Source organism: Cetorhinus maximus, chromosome 20 (assembly GCF_964194155.1).
Source record: "Cetorhinus maximus chromosome 20, sCetMax3.hap1.1, whole genome shotgun sequence".
Lineage (NCBI taxonomy): Eukaryota > Metazoa > Chordata > Chondrichthyes > Lamniformes > Cetorhinidae > Cetorhinus > Cetorhinus maximus.
Genome location: NC_135898.1, coordinates 14185712 through 14200683, shown reverse-complemented (window position 1 = coordinate 14200683; position 14972 = coordinate 14185712). Strand labels below are relative to the sequence as shown.

Below are 14972 nucleotides of genomic sequence, written 5' to 3'. Positions count from 1 at the left end.
TTCATAGAACCATAGAATGATTGCAGCATAGAAGGAGGCCATTTGGCCCATCGTGTCCATGTTGGTTCTCTGCAAGATTGCCACCCCCACCTGCACACTCCCCCCCAACCTTTTCTCCATAGCCCTGGACATTTTTCCCTTTCAGATAATGATCTAATTCCCCTTTGGATGCCTCAACTGAACCCGCCTCCATCTCACTCCCAGGCACTGCATTCCAGGTCCTGACCACTCACTGCTTGAAAAAGATTTTCCTCATATTGGCTTTGCTTCTTCTGCAAATTACCTTAAATCTGTGTCCTCTGGTTCTCGAACCTTTCATCAATGGGAACAGTTTCTCCCTATCTACTTTGTACAGACTCTTCAAGATCTTGAATATCTCTATCAAATCTTCTTTCGCCATTGTCATCTTCAAGGAGAACAGTTCCAGTTTCTCCAATCTATCTACATAACTGAAGTTCCTCATCCCATGAACCATTCTAATGAAACTTTACTGCACCCTCTCTAATGCTTTCACATCCTTCCTGAAATGGGATAATGAAGCTGTCCATGCCTGCATGCAACATAACTTGGATAACATTCATATTTGGGCTGATAAGCGGCAAGTAATATTCTCATCACACAACTGCCAGGCAATGACCATCTCCTCCAAGGGAAAACCTCTCCACCTCCCCTTGACATTCATAATACATTGTATTATTACTGCCCAATTCCCCGCCATCAACATCCTGGGGAATCACCACTGACTAGAAATTTAACTGGACCAGTCACATGAATATTGTGGCTTAAAACCAGGTCAGAGATTGGTATTCTGCAGTGGGTAACTCACCTCCTGACTTCTCAAAGATTTTCCAGCATCTACAAGGCACAAGTTAGAAGTGTGACAGAAAACTCTCCACTTGTCTGGATGAGTGTAACTCCAAGAGCTCAAGAAGCTCAACATCATCTAAGACAAAGAAGATGGCTTGATTGGCACCCCATCCACCACCATACCCATTTACTCCTTCCACCACCCACGCAGAGTGGCTTCAGCATATATCATCTACGTGATACATGGAAATAACTTGCTAAGACTTCAACAGTGACTTCTTAATCTGTGACCTTTATCACCTAGAAGGACAAGGGCAGCCGCTGCATGGGACACCACCATCAAGGAGCAAGTTCCCCTCCAATAACACATCATCCTAATTTGGAAATATATCGCTGTTCCTCAATTGCCAGTGGTCAAAATCCTGGAACTCCCTGCCGAAAAGCACTGTGGAAGTCCTACACAGAGACTATGGAAGTCCTACACAGAGACTGCAGCAGTCAGGGAAGTGGCTTACCACCTTGTCAAGGGCAATTCGGGATGAGCAATAAATGCTGGTGATGTCCATATCCCATGAATGAGAAATAACAAAAATGCTCTAAAATCACTCAGAAACCATTAGTCTATGTAGCACTTACATCCCAAAGCTAGTCAGAGGCTTCCAGAGATGATATACAGACACCAATACTTCCAATAACCCAAAAACAATATGCTAAATTTGGTCTGGAGCCAAGTGGGTTTCTCAAAGGCTGAGCTCAGTCATGTGACAAGTGAAACTATCACACACCTGCTCAGAGAATTAGTGATAACTTGTTGGCTGAACCAGCATTCCACTCTGTGGAGGAGGGCCCAGTCAAACCTGTTTAAACCTGGCTAATAACTTCCACTGCAAAACAACTTGGTGAGCAGAACAAAAAAATGCAAGAGGAATAGTGTCACAGCAAATTCATATCTAAGATGAACTCAGTCTTTATGGTAAGTCCTTTTTGAAGTTAAACAATTTTATTCACACCTTCACTTCAGCCGGTCAGCACTGAGGAAATGTTTGGATGGACATTTGTGATCAGGAGCAATGGCAATAGTGTCAACTCACTGAAACACACATCAATATAGATCCCATTTTTAACCAAAAAAGAAGAAATCTGCTGGGAAAAAGAGTAGATACTTGGAAAGGGTTGGGCTTGGTTGAATTGCCTGCCTACAAACACCATAAGGCTCAAAGACGAAGAATGGTCAGTGTGACTAGGGAGCCATACCCAAGTATACATCAGCAAGTTCAGTGGAAAGAGGGCGATAGAAATTGAAATTCTCAACAGGTTTGTTTGCTTTCATCTATACTTTGTCCTTCAAATGTCTAACGTCGCAGAATCAGTAGCTTGTGACAGACAAAGGGTTAGTTTCATAAAACCTATGCAGTAAGGTATCTCCTCTTTGGAACTGGATTAGACATACAGTAAATATTAGAGTATTTTTCTAGTTCTAAAATGAGCATAGTGATTGGAAAAAAATTAGAAAGTATGTATTCGCCCTTCTCTGATTTTACATACTTGCCCGTCTCTACTTTTCACATCTTATTTTGCCTTTGTTTCTTCCTTCTAATTAACACGTTAAAGCTGTGTAAATCTGTTACTGGAAACACGGCAAAAATTACACACCCTTCTCCAGCTGAAAGGGTGCCAAGGATCATATATTCCTGCAACAGTGAACAGGAAAACATTAATAAACTTGCAGGATGGGTGCGTAATTGACAAATCAACTTCAATATAGGCAAGTGTGAGATGTTACATTATGGCAGGAAGAATAAGGAATGAGGAACAGAGGGGTCTGGGTGTACAGAGAGACAAATCATGAAAAATGGCAACACAAGTTAATAAGGCTATTTTTTAAAAAAGAAGCAAAGCAGTAGGGTTCATTTCTGGAGAAATATAATTCAAGAGTAGGAAAGTTATATTTAAGTTATATAGAACTTTGGTTAGACCACACTTGGAATGTTGTGAACAGTTCTGCTTCCATATAAAAAGCAAACAGAGATACTGGAGAAGGTGCAAAGAAACTTTTGAGTGGTACCAGAACTACAATCAGAATTAATTGAACAGGTTGTGGCTCTTTTCTCTAGAAAACTGATCAAAATATGACCTGATAGAGTTTTTAAGATTATGAAAGCATTTGACAGAGTAGACCGAGAGAAGATGTTTCCAATTATGGTGGAGACCAGGGGCAGAATTTTATGGCTGAGGCGCGGGTGGCGGAGCTGCACATCAGCGCTTAAAATGTCGCGCGAGCGTCCCTATGTTAGCGCACGGCATCGCGATATTTAGGTGGGTGGGTGCACTGCGCAGTGTGACGCACGCCCGCCATTAATTAAAGGCCTTGTTAAGGCCCTTAACTCGGCGATTGAAGCCGATTTTGAGGAGCCCGTGTGATCTTTGGCTCGGTGCATGGGCCCAGCGGGCAGGCGGGTAACTGATTTTTTAACAAACCTCATCCACGGGCGGGATATGTGGGCTCAGAGGGGTTGTTCATGTTTTTTCTGAAGTATTTAATGCGGAAAGTGTTTTAAACTTGCCTGTGTGATTGTTAGCAGTTCACATCGATTTCCAATAGCTTTCTCTGTACTTTGAAGCTTCAGCTCACCAGTCTGCAGTCAGGAATCTTTATCGGGCCTGCAGCTTTCCGGAGGCCTCAATTTAGCCTGGGTATGGGTTCTGACATCTCCACTGGAGGCAGCTCCTCTGAGGAGGAAGGGAGGGATAGAATAAGGAGGAGGCCAGGATTTGCCAAATAGCCTCCAGGGGAGCCACCTTTGGGAGGCCAGGCGCAGGCATGAGGGGCGCAGGGCCAAGAGGTTGTCCAAGGTGGAAGGGGTCAAAGAAGATGCCACTATCCTGCTGCCAGAGTATACAGGCAGCGAAGCAGCTACCTCAATATGACTGAGGTGCAGTGCCAAAGGAGGCAGTCAACTATATCTGTCAGATGATTGGCCCCGAGATCTCCCCTAACTGTGTGGGTGGACACCCCATGCCAGTGGCTCTGAAGGCCACAGTTGCCCTTCACTTCTATGCATCTGGCTCCTTCCAGGGCTCGGTGAGTGATCTTTGCGGTGTCTCCCAATCAGCTGTACATACTTGTGTCAAGCAGGTTACAGACACTCTGTTCAGACGGGTATCCACCTTCATCCACTTCTGCTGTGACCGGGCAAGCCAGGCACAGCGAGCCAGAGGCTTCGTGGCCATTGCTGGCTTCCCCCGCATCCAGGGTGCTATAGGCTGTACACATGTGGCCATCAAAGCGCCAGCAGGTGAGCCAGTTGCCTTTGTCAACAGGAAGGGCTTCCACTCCATGAACGTTCAGATAGTGTGTGATCACAGGATGCTGATTCTACAAGTCTGTGCAAGGTACCCAGGCAGCTCCCATGACACCTACATCCTCAGACACTCCCAGGTGCTGGGGCTCTTCAGTGCTCCAGCCTGGCTGGATGGATGGCTGCTGGGTGACAAGGGCTATCTCCTCAGAAGGTGGCTCATGACGCCTCTCCGCCATCCAAGAACAGAAGCTGAGCAGCGGTACAATAGGCGCCACGCCTCCACAAGGTTTATGGTGGAGAGAACAATCGGTCTTCTCAAGATGCACTTCTGTTGCCTTGACTGCTCAGCCCAGTACCCCCCAGATCACGTCTCTCTGATAGTGGTAGCATGCTGCGCTCTCCACAATCTTGTGCTGGAAAGGGGGGATGGATTTGACAATGAAGACCTTGACGCCTGGATGAGGCTGCACATGATGAATCCAGCAGTGGCTCAGAGGATGAGGAAGCACAGGGCAATGATGAGGGGCAGCATTCCGACCCGCTACTACACCAAGGAGGCAGGGACACCCGGGACAATTTAATCCAACGAACCTTCAGCTAGCTCCACACACATGGATCAGCAGGAACAACATTGCGTGGCCCTTCTGCATGTAGCATTTAGGTGCTACATCTTCCACCTCATCAGCTGCAACTAAGGGCTTAGTACCGAAACATCAATGTCCACTCAAACACTCATGATATGTCTGTGAAACATACAAATGCAGCACAAAGGAAACACCCTCAGCCATGGTCAGAAAAGTGGACTTTATTCCGTCCAAAATAAAACACAAACGTCACTCAGACGTACATCAGTATATTTTCCCTAACCTAGGGCCAACACAAAATCACCAGTGACATACCCGTTGAGTGCCTGACATGCCTTATGCTTATGTTTGCGGGTGCTACGTCTAGGTGCCGCCCCATTGCTCGGAGTGGTTTGTGAGACAGCCTGCTGACTCTGCTGTCCTGTTGGCCTCGATGACCTTGGTGGGCGTCCTCTGGCCCATGGAGCCTGTGATGGCCCCACCTGGGAGGGAGTGGCCAGTTCCAGAACTGGCACCTCCCCAATTGTTGCAGCCTCAACGGATGCAACGGTCACTGGCAGAGGGGCGGAGGAGCTGCTGCCCTTATCCAGAGCACCCTGAGAGGAGCTCGCAGCGATGACAGGCAGCTGCTGCGCCAACATGAGGTCGCTTTGGACCTCCCTGCTCACCGCAGATGGATGGGCACTGAGCACCGACACTTGGTGCCCAGAACATCTCCCACATTGGGAATGACCACCTGTGGCCATTAGCGCTGTGAGGGCTTGCAGGTCAGAGCGTAACCCAATCAGAAGAGTCTCAATCCGACTGAAGCCCCTCTCCACGAGAGTCACCAGTCTCTCAGTGGAGGAAGCCTGAAGCTCTGTCCTGAGGTTCATGCCTTCACTGACACTCTGCCTGGACTCCTCCACCACAGAAACCAACTGAAGCATACCCTCATGCAACCCTACCAGATGCTCCCCTGCATCCTGCCACTTGTCCAGCAGCTGCTGCATTGCTGACATCTCCAGAGGCACATCATCTGCCGGACTCAGCATGTGCCTGGTCCCCTGTAGTGCTCCGGCTGCTGGCGCCATCGGCACTCTCTGTCCCTGCCATCTCCTCCAGCGATTGTGAAGTGCCCTCTCCACTGTGACCCGGGACACTAGCCAACGTTATATTCCCCACCGAAGTGTTTGTCGCTGCGCTGGTGCCTGGCTGGCTGAAAGGATGTGACCCAAGTTGCAAGTCTTAGCCCTCAGGTGTGGAGGGGGGGGCTCTGGACGTGTTGGTCGCGGCCATGCGGTGGTGATGCTGAAATTAACAACAAGTACAGTGCATCAGTTAGCGTTCAGTCAGTAACACCTTTCATCCCTTTACCCCCAGCCTCACAAGTTGCTCACCCTTCAAGACCCTAAGGAGAGGAACATTGGTGGGGTGGAAAAGAGTCAAGAGGAGGCCCAAACATTACACGCGCATACAGACAGGTTGGTCAGATGGCCTAAGAAATGCCACATGGAATGTTATATGAATAAGTGTTTGGTTAAGCACTTGGGCAAGACGAGCAAGGTACGGGAATACATGAGTAATGGTAGGACCGTGGGAAGTCACGACGATTACAGGGATCTTGCTGGGCAGACCCACCAAGGTAGCAGAACAGGAACATAAGGCATTTAACAGGGTAAAAGCCAGACTTGCCTTTATTAGCCGAGGAATAGAATGTAGGAAAAGGGAGGTCTTGTTGCAAGTGCAGAAAACGCTGTTGAGGCCACATCTACACTTCTGCGTTCAGTTGTGACCTGCGTTTCATGGGAGGGATGGCATTGGAGTGGGGAGAGTGCAGAGGTTCCTGACCTGGATACATGCTGGCCTGGAGAGTTGGAGTGATGAGGAAACATTGCAAACACTTGTGACATTTACTGTGGAGCACAGGAGATTGACAGGTCACATTATTGAGCTTCATACTGTTATGAGGGGCATAGAACGGGTGGACAGAAGGCAACATTTCCCCTCAGCGCAGGGATGACTAACATGGTGGCATTTATTTAAGTTGAGTGCCATGAGGTTGTCAGGTGAGGTGCTGAGGACCTTCTAGACAAAGTAATGTGGGACGCATTGGCTGAAAGGGTGGTGGAGGTACAAACCCTCCTAAGATGCAATAAGTCTTTGGGTGTGCAGCAGCGATGCCATGACATGTTAGGCCATGGGGATAGTGGTCACAAATGGGATAAGGTGACTTTGGAAGGTGCTAGAGACACGCATCCTCAAGGGACCGAGGGACCTTTGTGTATGACCCACACGTCTGACTGTATCTGTCTGGGAATGAGCAGTGTTGCAGCATTAACGATTGCAGCAACCATCAGTGCTTTGGATGGTGGGGAGACAGAGTGGATGGGACTGTGGACCTCAAATACCTGACGCTGCACCCCAGCCTCGCCGTCACCGGCTGCCCTGGCCTCCTGACTCCTGCCCAGCTCCATGGCCTACTCCTCATAGGTGGTGAGGCGCTGCAGCACGGCGTGCCCACCTCCAGTCCGCAGACGCTCCCTCAGATTGTGCTCTGTTTTTGCCTACAGAACAGAGAAGAGGATTTATTGGGGCTGATCACTCATGTACTCTGCACGCGCATGCCGCACCCCAACCACGGTGGCCCATCTGAGGCCTCCAGTGGCTCCTGTCCACACTACTGGTGATCAGTCATCAGTCCCCAGAAGCTAGTACGGCTGCTCCCAACCCCCTCCCCCAATGGACACCTTGGACACATTCGGCTAACATTCAAATAACACACGGGTGTTAGCGCCCATGGCAAGGAGACGCAACTAGGTGCAGCGTCGATGCCAGCAGATGGCTCTTGGCCACGACACCTTCAGGCTCCCCTTCCATCATCTCATCACCATCAATAAGATATGTGTTGGAGTTCTGAGTATGTGTCTAGCTGCCTCCCCTGCAGGCTGCCCCCAGACTACTCAAATGCAACAAACACCAACATATGCTGCAGGGAGAACCCATCTTCTCCTCAACCACTAAGGCTGATGTAAGCATGGTCACTATCTGTTTGCCCACCCAGCGTGCGCCAAATGCCCAATGCAGTAACGACACTAAGACATGGAGGGGGGGGGGGGCGGGGTGCTCAAAGGCTAAGGCTACCTGCTGGGTCAGATGGCCAAGGCTGACATGGTCCTCACCCTTCCAGAGCGCAACAAATCACTGAAGCACTTGCGGCACTGCATTCCGGTGCGCCGCACAGCATCATGGGAGCTTACAGCCTCCACCACCCCCTGCCTGGTGACGTGGGGGGCCCTCCTCCACCCATCCTCCGGAAACAAGACATCCCGATGGTTGGACACCTCTTGGAGGAGGACAGCAAGGCAGGCATCGGAGAACCGAGTGGCACAGTGGCCCCCCCCGCTGGCCTATCCTGCAGCCAGGCCCCCCCATCTCCTCCTCTGCCCTCAAATCTTGTGCTGCCCTATGACTAGCCATGATGAACAGCCTCAAGCAGGCTGCCTGGCCACTCGTTATACAGACTGGTTCCCCATTGGAACCGGCAGTCTGAACACACCCGCCGCCGATTTAATTTTCCTGTTGTACACGGGAGCCGGAACCCCACTGGGCAGGCCTTAATTGGCCCGCCCACGCAAAATGGCGGCGCGGCCTGTTTCGGCTCGCCCGCCGTCAAGCGCAAAATTCAGCCCCAGTGCTCGGGGTCATAAATATAAGACAGTCACTAATAAATCCAACAGGACATTCACGAGAAATTTCTTTACCCAGAGTGGCTTGAAAGTGGAATTCAGTATCACAATAAGTACTTGAGGCAACTGGCATATATGGATTTAAGCGGAAGCTAGATAAACACACGAGGGAGAAAAGAATCGAAGGATATGTTGATGAAGAAGGATGGGAAGAGGCCCATGTGGAGCATAAACACCAGCATAGACCTGTTGGTTGAACTGCCTGTTTCTGTGCTGTAAATGCTTGGTAATACCATCGAGCACAACAGGCCTCAGATCCTCTTTAATAGGAACTGCACAATGAAGCCTGGATCTATTCTCGGTTGATATTCACACAAGCACACTTTCCAAAAGAAGTCCCCAGGCATTGGCCAAGAGTAAGAAACATGGCTAAACTCTTCCCAACCACTGGGCGCTTTCAGTTTTCAATTAGAAGAAACTTATGGTTCAGATTTTACGCAATCAAACATGTCCTGTATCTCGCAACCAGCAAAGATGTAAGGGAGTTAAACAAAGACCTTGCTCACAAGCCAGAGAGCTGGGTAAGTGATGCTGTAAAATAATGATCTCCCAGGCCAGCTAATGTGCAGAAGGAGAGTATTCAATTAGAGGTTAAACGACGGAGGGAGGAATAGCAATAACTGACAAGGGAACTTTACTGACAAACAATGATGCCTCTCTGTGCACTGTACTGCACTGAATGACACACAAGTTCTGATTTGCACTATACAGCTGCACAAAAACAAACCAGCAACACAGAAATAGAATGTGTTTCAGAACCCCATCCTAGACAATGGGTCACAGTTTGGCTGATTTTTCCCTCTCTAACCCAGATGCACTGAGGTGAATTAAAATATCCCACTGCCACTCGGCCTAAGATAACCAAGGTCAGCACAGAATGAGAAGCAAATTTGGGACTTTTCCTGTTTCTTGTGTCCCATTTATACACCACACAATTCATTAGTTATTGCAGGAAATAGAGCATTTGGCATCTTGTAATCTGTTGGTAAATACCTTGCCTGGAAGCACAAATTTGCTACCATCAGAATTTTAACTTTTAATCCTTTGAAATTGCTTTATGCTTTCTTCCATTTCTTTGTAATATTTGCAGTCCACTTGAATTGCCATAACTTGTTCAGCCTGGTGCAGCTGGCCAATTTAGAAGGAACCAATCCCTCCTTTGTTTCTTTAGTGTCCTCCCACTGAAGCAGGATTGTTGTACAAGCAGAAACTTGTCTGCAAACAGCAATAAGCAGGTTTGCACTGAAGTCAGTTCCACTGCAAACTGTGGAGGAATCTCATTATTTCAGTGCTTCTTGCCTGGACTTGTACCAAACATCATTGAAGACAGCACAGTGTAACTGACAGCTGTCAACAGGTGGAGGTGCTGTTTTTGGTGTTCCTCATCCACATTGTGAGCGACTGATTTGGTTTGGAGACGATCAAACGACGATGGCTTTGAAATGGAATACAGTTTGGTTTCAAGTAAGGAATTCATTTAAAATATACTTCTGGGATATCGGTTCCACCCATGTAATGTCAGTTTCAAGACAATAAGTGCTGTTCTGCTTCCTGTTTGAACAGCTCCCAGCTGTGTTATTCACTTTTTTTTTTTGCCAGTTTCCTCCCCTCCTTCTGAAGGCATCGAGTCTTTTCTATAGTGATAACAAACATTTTCCTTGCCTGCTGAGTCTGGGCCACGAACGTCAATGTTTGAACATCGGGGCTCACATCAAGTGTAATTTTGCTCTCGACCGACATGTGAGTGCATGCGTACACTTTGTAGTAGGGTCACTGCGTAGCAATCAGGAGCAAGAATTCTAGCCAATTTGTCCCCCGCACTTCAGAGGCATTGGGGCCAATTCTGCTACTGTGGCTGAGAGCAGCTAACTGTATACGTTGGAAATTGAGCCTCAGACCATCATATTTGCATGATACGTGACGACTTCACATTCTGGAGTGAACATCTGGCTTACTTATCCTCACTTAATGGGTGGTCACAATCGCAAGTTACATAAGGTCAGAACAAGTTTAGATGTGATTCTGTTAGGAATTGTTTTTTTTCCCCTCGGGAGGATAGTGGACTGTCGGACAGGCTGTCAGCACGTGTGGTGAAATGAATTAATTCACAGACTTCCTTCAAGCGAGAGCTGGAGCTGTTTCCGGGTGCGGCAGAGATCACTCTGTGTAAAAGGTTGGTTCTGTGTGATCATGCTCAGACTGGTCTCCTGGTCTAGTGCACCTAAGGGGCTCTGAGAGATATTTTGCGGATTTTTTTCCCGGTAATTGGCTTGGGTTTTTATCTTTTTTTTCTCCTCCTGGCAATGGCATGGCTTTTATGTGGGGTTGTGAGTGTAAATATTATGATGCACAAGGTATCACAGTTGTGTGGGACAGACTGGAAGGATTAGTGGGTCCTCTTGTGCCTGTTATTATTTGTGTGTTTTATTAGAACCATTCTGTAACCACCATTCAGGAGGTTCCTCAGTTTGACCTGTCCTCTAATTAACCCCGCTGCTCTTCCGGAAACCATCTTACTTTTTCCTGAAGCCATATTTTGTTAGATTGACTTTCCATAAGAGGAACCTTTGTGCAAATCTGTGTCTTACCACTATGTGACAAAGCATGTTTGCAAAAGACATTGGTTTACTGACCCACAATTAGTTTGCTATTAAAACAATAAGCTCAGGTTTGATGGATTAAATACTTAGCTTAGTGTAGCCACAAAGGGCCAGGTTAGCCGATCTTGGCATGAGTGTCAGTTTGGGTTCTGCAGTATAGCCTCAGATGCTCATGACAGAAAATGAAATGGAGTGGAAAGCTGGAGTGGACAGGATAAGGTGACCCTGTAGAGAATCACCATGCTGATACCTGCTGTTTAAATTTGCATATCGAGAAATATCGACCACTTAGTTAAGATGGTTGAAAGTTGCTGGCGCCATACCAGTGGAACCGTATCCCAGCAGGAGGAATCTGCATCCTGTAAAACAGGAGAGAAAACTGGAGGGAGAGCAATTCTTAACATTTTTGGTATAAAAGAGAGCATGAACAATTCTCCGTGATTCTTATCCTTTGGTGATCCAAAGAGTTGAAATACTACTCACAAGTGGTGCATTTGGTTCACTTGTAGCTAAATATTAGAACCCACCAGAGGAATCATACTGCTTTTATTCTCTTTCTCTAAATCTAACAAGCCATTGTTTTTTTTTCTTACTGAAGGAGCTGTGCAGGTTCATCCCCTATCTGCTGAGCGTTGGTATTTATTTTGTATTGGCACCGCAGTCTTCCTGCCCCTTGTGGATGAAGGCCCTCCTCAAATGCATACCCATTTTGTTTCTGTGCACATACATCTTGACCCGTGGAATAAACACGTGCACCCATTCCAAAGTTTGGAAGCTTATTGCAGGCCTCCTATTTTCAGCAGCAGGAGATATCTTCCGCACAACTTCTACGCAGCTGTATCACTTTTATGGTAAGTGTGGGAAAATAGATGAATGGTTTGCATTTTGCATAAATAATGTTGCACATTTACATATTTTTTGACATATTTCATTCAGAAATATGATCATTTTTGATGCTCAAACTTTAGGAATTATATTGTTGGAGGGAGGGCTCCAGTTTCGATTTGGCCTTCATGATATTTGGTTGAAAGAATTGGCTCCCATAAGACACTAGGTAGACCTAAGTGATAGTCCCGAAAGATAAATAGTTCAAAGTGACCTGATTTGAAACATTTAAAATAATGAAAGGAACTGACTAAAGGGTCGTAATTTTAGAATCTAAAGCTCAACTAGATAAAAAACAGATTCAGAAAAAACATTTCCACAAAATTTGTTGTGGGACTGCGGACAAATATCAAGAAGAAAGCTATTTCCTTCAGTCACCACCACACACTCTGTGTCTTAGAAACCAAATTCATCCTCCTCCATGAATACTCTTTGAGACTGATGTAGACTTTTGGCAAATTTGGCGTCATGTTTGACAGCTAGGCCAGAATTTTCCAGCACCCCCGTGGCGGGGCCGGTGAACCATTGAAATCTCCATGCATATCAGCGGGACCGGAAGATCCTGCTGGCATTAGAGGCTGGAAAATTCTGGCCCTAGATGAGATTCCGATGCTGTATCCTCTCTTCAACCAAGATCTCCTCTTTTCACCCCATTACTTTTGTTTGCCTCCACCCATGCCTCAGACCATCTAGCTGAAATAATTATCCATATTACTGTTATCTTCAGATTGACTATTCCGATGCTCTCCTCACCGCCTCCTACCCAACAGCTTCCAAAAACTTGAGCTCACCCAAAGCTCTACTGTCCGTATCTTAACTCACGCAAAATCCTGCTCATCCATCGCCACTGCTTGCTGCTTATACCCTTATGTACAAATCCCCCAATGGCCTCATCCTACCTATCTATGGAACCACCTATAACTGCTTGAGATCTCTGCGTTGCTCCAATTCTGGCATCGTCCTGACTCTCAGTTTTCATCGTTCCACCACTGTCTGCCATGCATTCAGCTGTCTAAGCACCAATCTCTGGAATTTCCACCCTAAACGTCTCCTTTAAGATGCTCCTTAAAACATACCTCTATCATCAAGCTCTTGGTCACCTTTTTTTAAATCCATTCATGGGATGTGGGTATTGCTGGCTAGGCCAGCATTTATTGCCCATCCCTAATTTCCCTCGTTCAGAGGGCACTTAAGAGTCAACCACATTGCTGTGGGTCTGGAGGCACACGTGGACCAGACCAGGTAAGGATGGCAGATTTCCTTCCCTAAAGGGCATTAGTGAACCAGATGGATTTTTATGACAATCGGCAATGGTTTTGTGGTCATTATTAGACTTTTAATTCTAGATTTGTTACTGAATCCAAATTTCACCATCTGCCATGGTGGGATTGGAACCCGGGTCCTCAGTCTTTGGATTACTGGGTCTCTGGAATACTAGTCCGCCACCCACCTACCATAATATTTGTAAAATTAGCAGAAAATGCTAGAAATAGGTCAGGTAGTATCTGAAATCAGAACAGCTTCAGTGCTTGTTGACCCTAAGAGAGACAATCAGCTAAGCTTGTCAATCCTGATACAAACATCTCTTTAGGTGGCTCAGTGTCAAACCTTATCTGCTAATGCTCCCCTGATGTGTATTGTACTGGGCAGCTCCTGGGAGCGATATGCATTTCAAAATTAATTGCAATATTTCCCTGATGTATAAACACATCAGCGAGCTTAACACTAAGTTTTATAAATCAGAAAGCTTGAGGTTTGATAGCTAGTCTTTGTCGAGTTAGCTGATCTTGGTCGAGAAAGCAGTTGGGGTGCAGCAAGTGGCCTCAGTACTCTTTTACCCGCAGAGAGAAAAATTAGTTGGGCTTCCCAATCCTGGAAAGATCACCATCCAATAGAACCAGGTGGAAACTATACATTGTGCAGATGTCAAACGAGGGCTGCATCAGACTCCATTGTGATAGCATTTGCTGTCCCTGCTCAGGTGAAGAACAGCCACCTGGCTATGTACCAGAGATGCTTCACAATAAATCCTTAGCTTAAGGAGAGGAGGCAAAAAAAAATCAAAAACAAAATGGAAAATGCAAAGTTTTTAGGTAAACCGTATTTGTCTAGAAGTCACAGATATATAGGAGTATCAGAGAAAGATGTTGTGCAAAGGCATCACATGTGTAGAACATAAACAGAAAACGAAGAGAATGGAATGATCGAATGTACAGGAAGTTGTTTGTTCTATTGTTTCAGGAGACTCCATGTTTGGCCTCACACATGTTTTCTACATCTGGATGTTTGGTGCAGAACCTTTAAATCTGCTGGCAGGCTTTTACCTGATGGCTGTTGGCACCATATACTTATTGTTCCTCAACAGATGCCTTTGGGATCAAAAGCCCATCCAGTGGACAACCTACATCTACATCAGTTTAATTGGAACTATGGCCTGGCGTGCTAGTGCTGGTGCACTCTTCAATCAGCACTGGTCTTGGATAAAATTGTCTGGTACTATTGGAGGAATGCTTTTTATGGTATCTGATTTTACCTATGCTGTCAGCATGTATTGCTTTCCCGTGTCCAACTCTGGATTGATTGCAGCTACCTATTATGCAGCACAGATGCTTATCTCACTTTCAGCTGTAAACACTAAGAGTCAGGTTATAAAAAAGGGAAAAGTAAGGAACCTGCTATTGTTTTAAACTGAGAAGGGTTTTGCTGGCTGTGTGTATGTCATTCTGCACCTGATAAGATATTGAGGTAATGGCTCATTGAAAATAAAAGGTCAATTATTTTTATTGAAGCAAAGACGTAAGCCTTATTCTTATCCTCACTTCCCCTTCTTTTAACTCAAACCAGCAAAATACTAAAAAAAATAAATATTTTCCCATAAAAGTTTGACTCTGCTTGAGTGCGCAACAGTCACATCACACCAGCTATGACCGGAATTTCTGCACCGTGCAGGATTTTTCACTAAGCATATTTTCAGAATTACATAGAATTTACAGCATTTTCTCCTCCTACCTTTCACCCTATTAAACATATCCACGTCTATTCCTTTCTCCATCATATACTTACCTA

General features: G+C 46.3%; 1 protein-coding gene across 1 annotated transcript; it reads left to right on the top strand.

Annotated features, from left to right (window-relative positions):
* Window positions 1-9671: 9671 nt before the first annotated feature.
* LOC144694639 (lysoplasmalogenase TMEM86A-like) lies at window positions 9672-14699 on the top strand. Its single transcript, XM_078565230.1, has 3 exons — window positions 9672-9885; window positions 11620-11872; window positions 14148-14699. The coding sequence occupies exons 1-3, from the start codon at window positions 9853-9855 to the stop codon at window positions 14591-14593; spliced, it is 732 nt and encodes a 243-aa protein (XP_078421356.1). The 5' UTR covers window positions 9672-9852; the 3' UTR covers window positions 14594-14699.
* The last annotated feature ends 273 nt before the right edge of the window (window positions 14700-14972 follow it).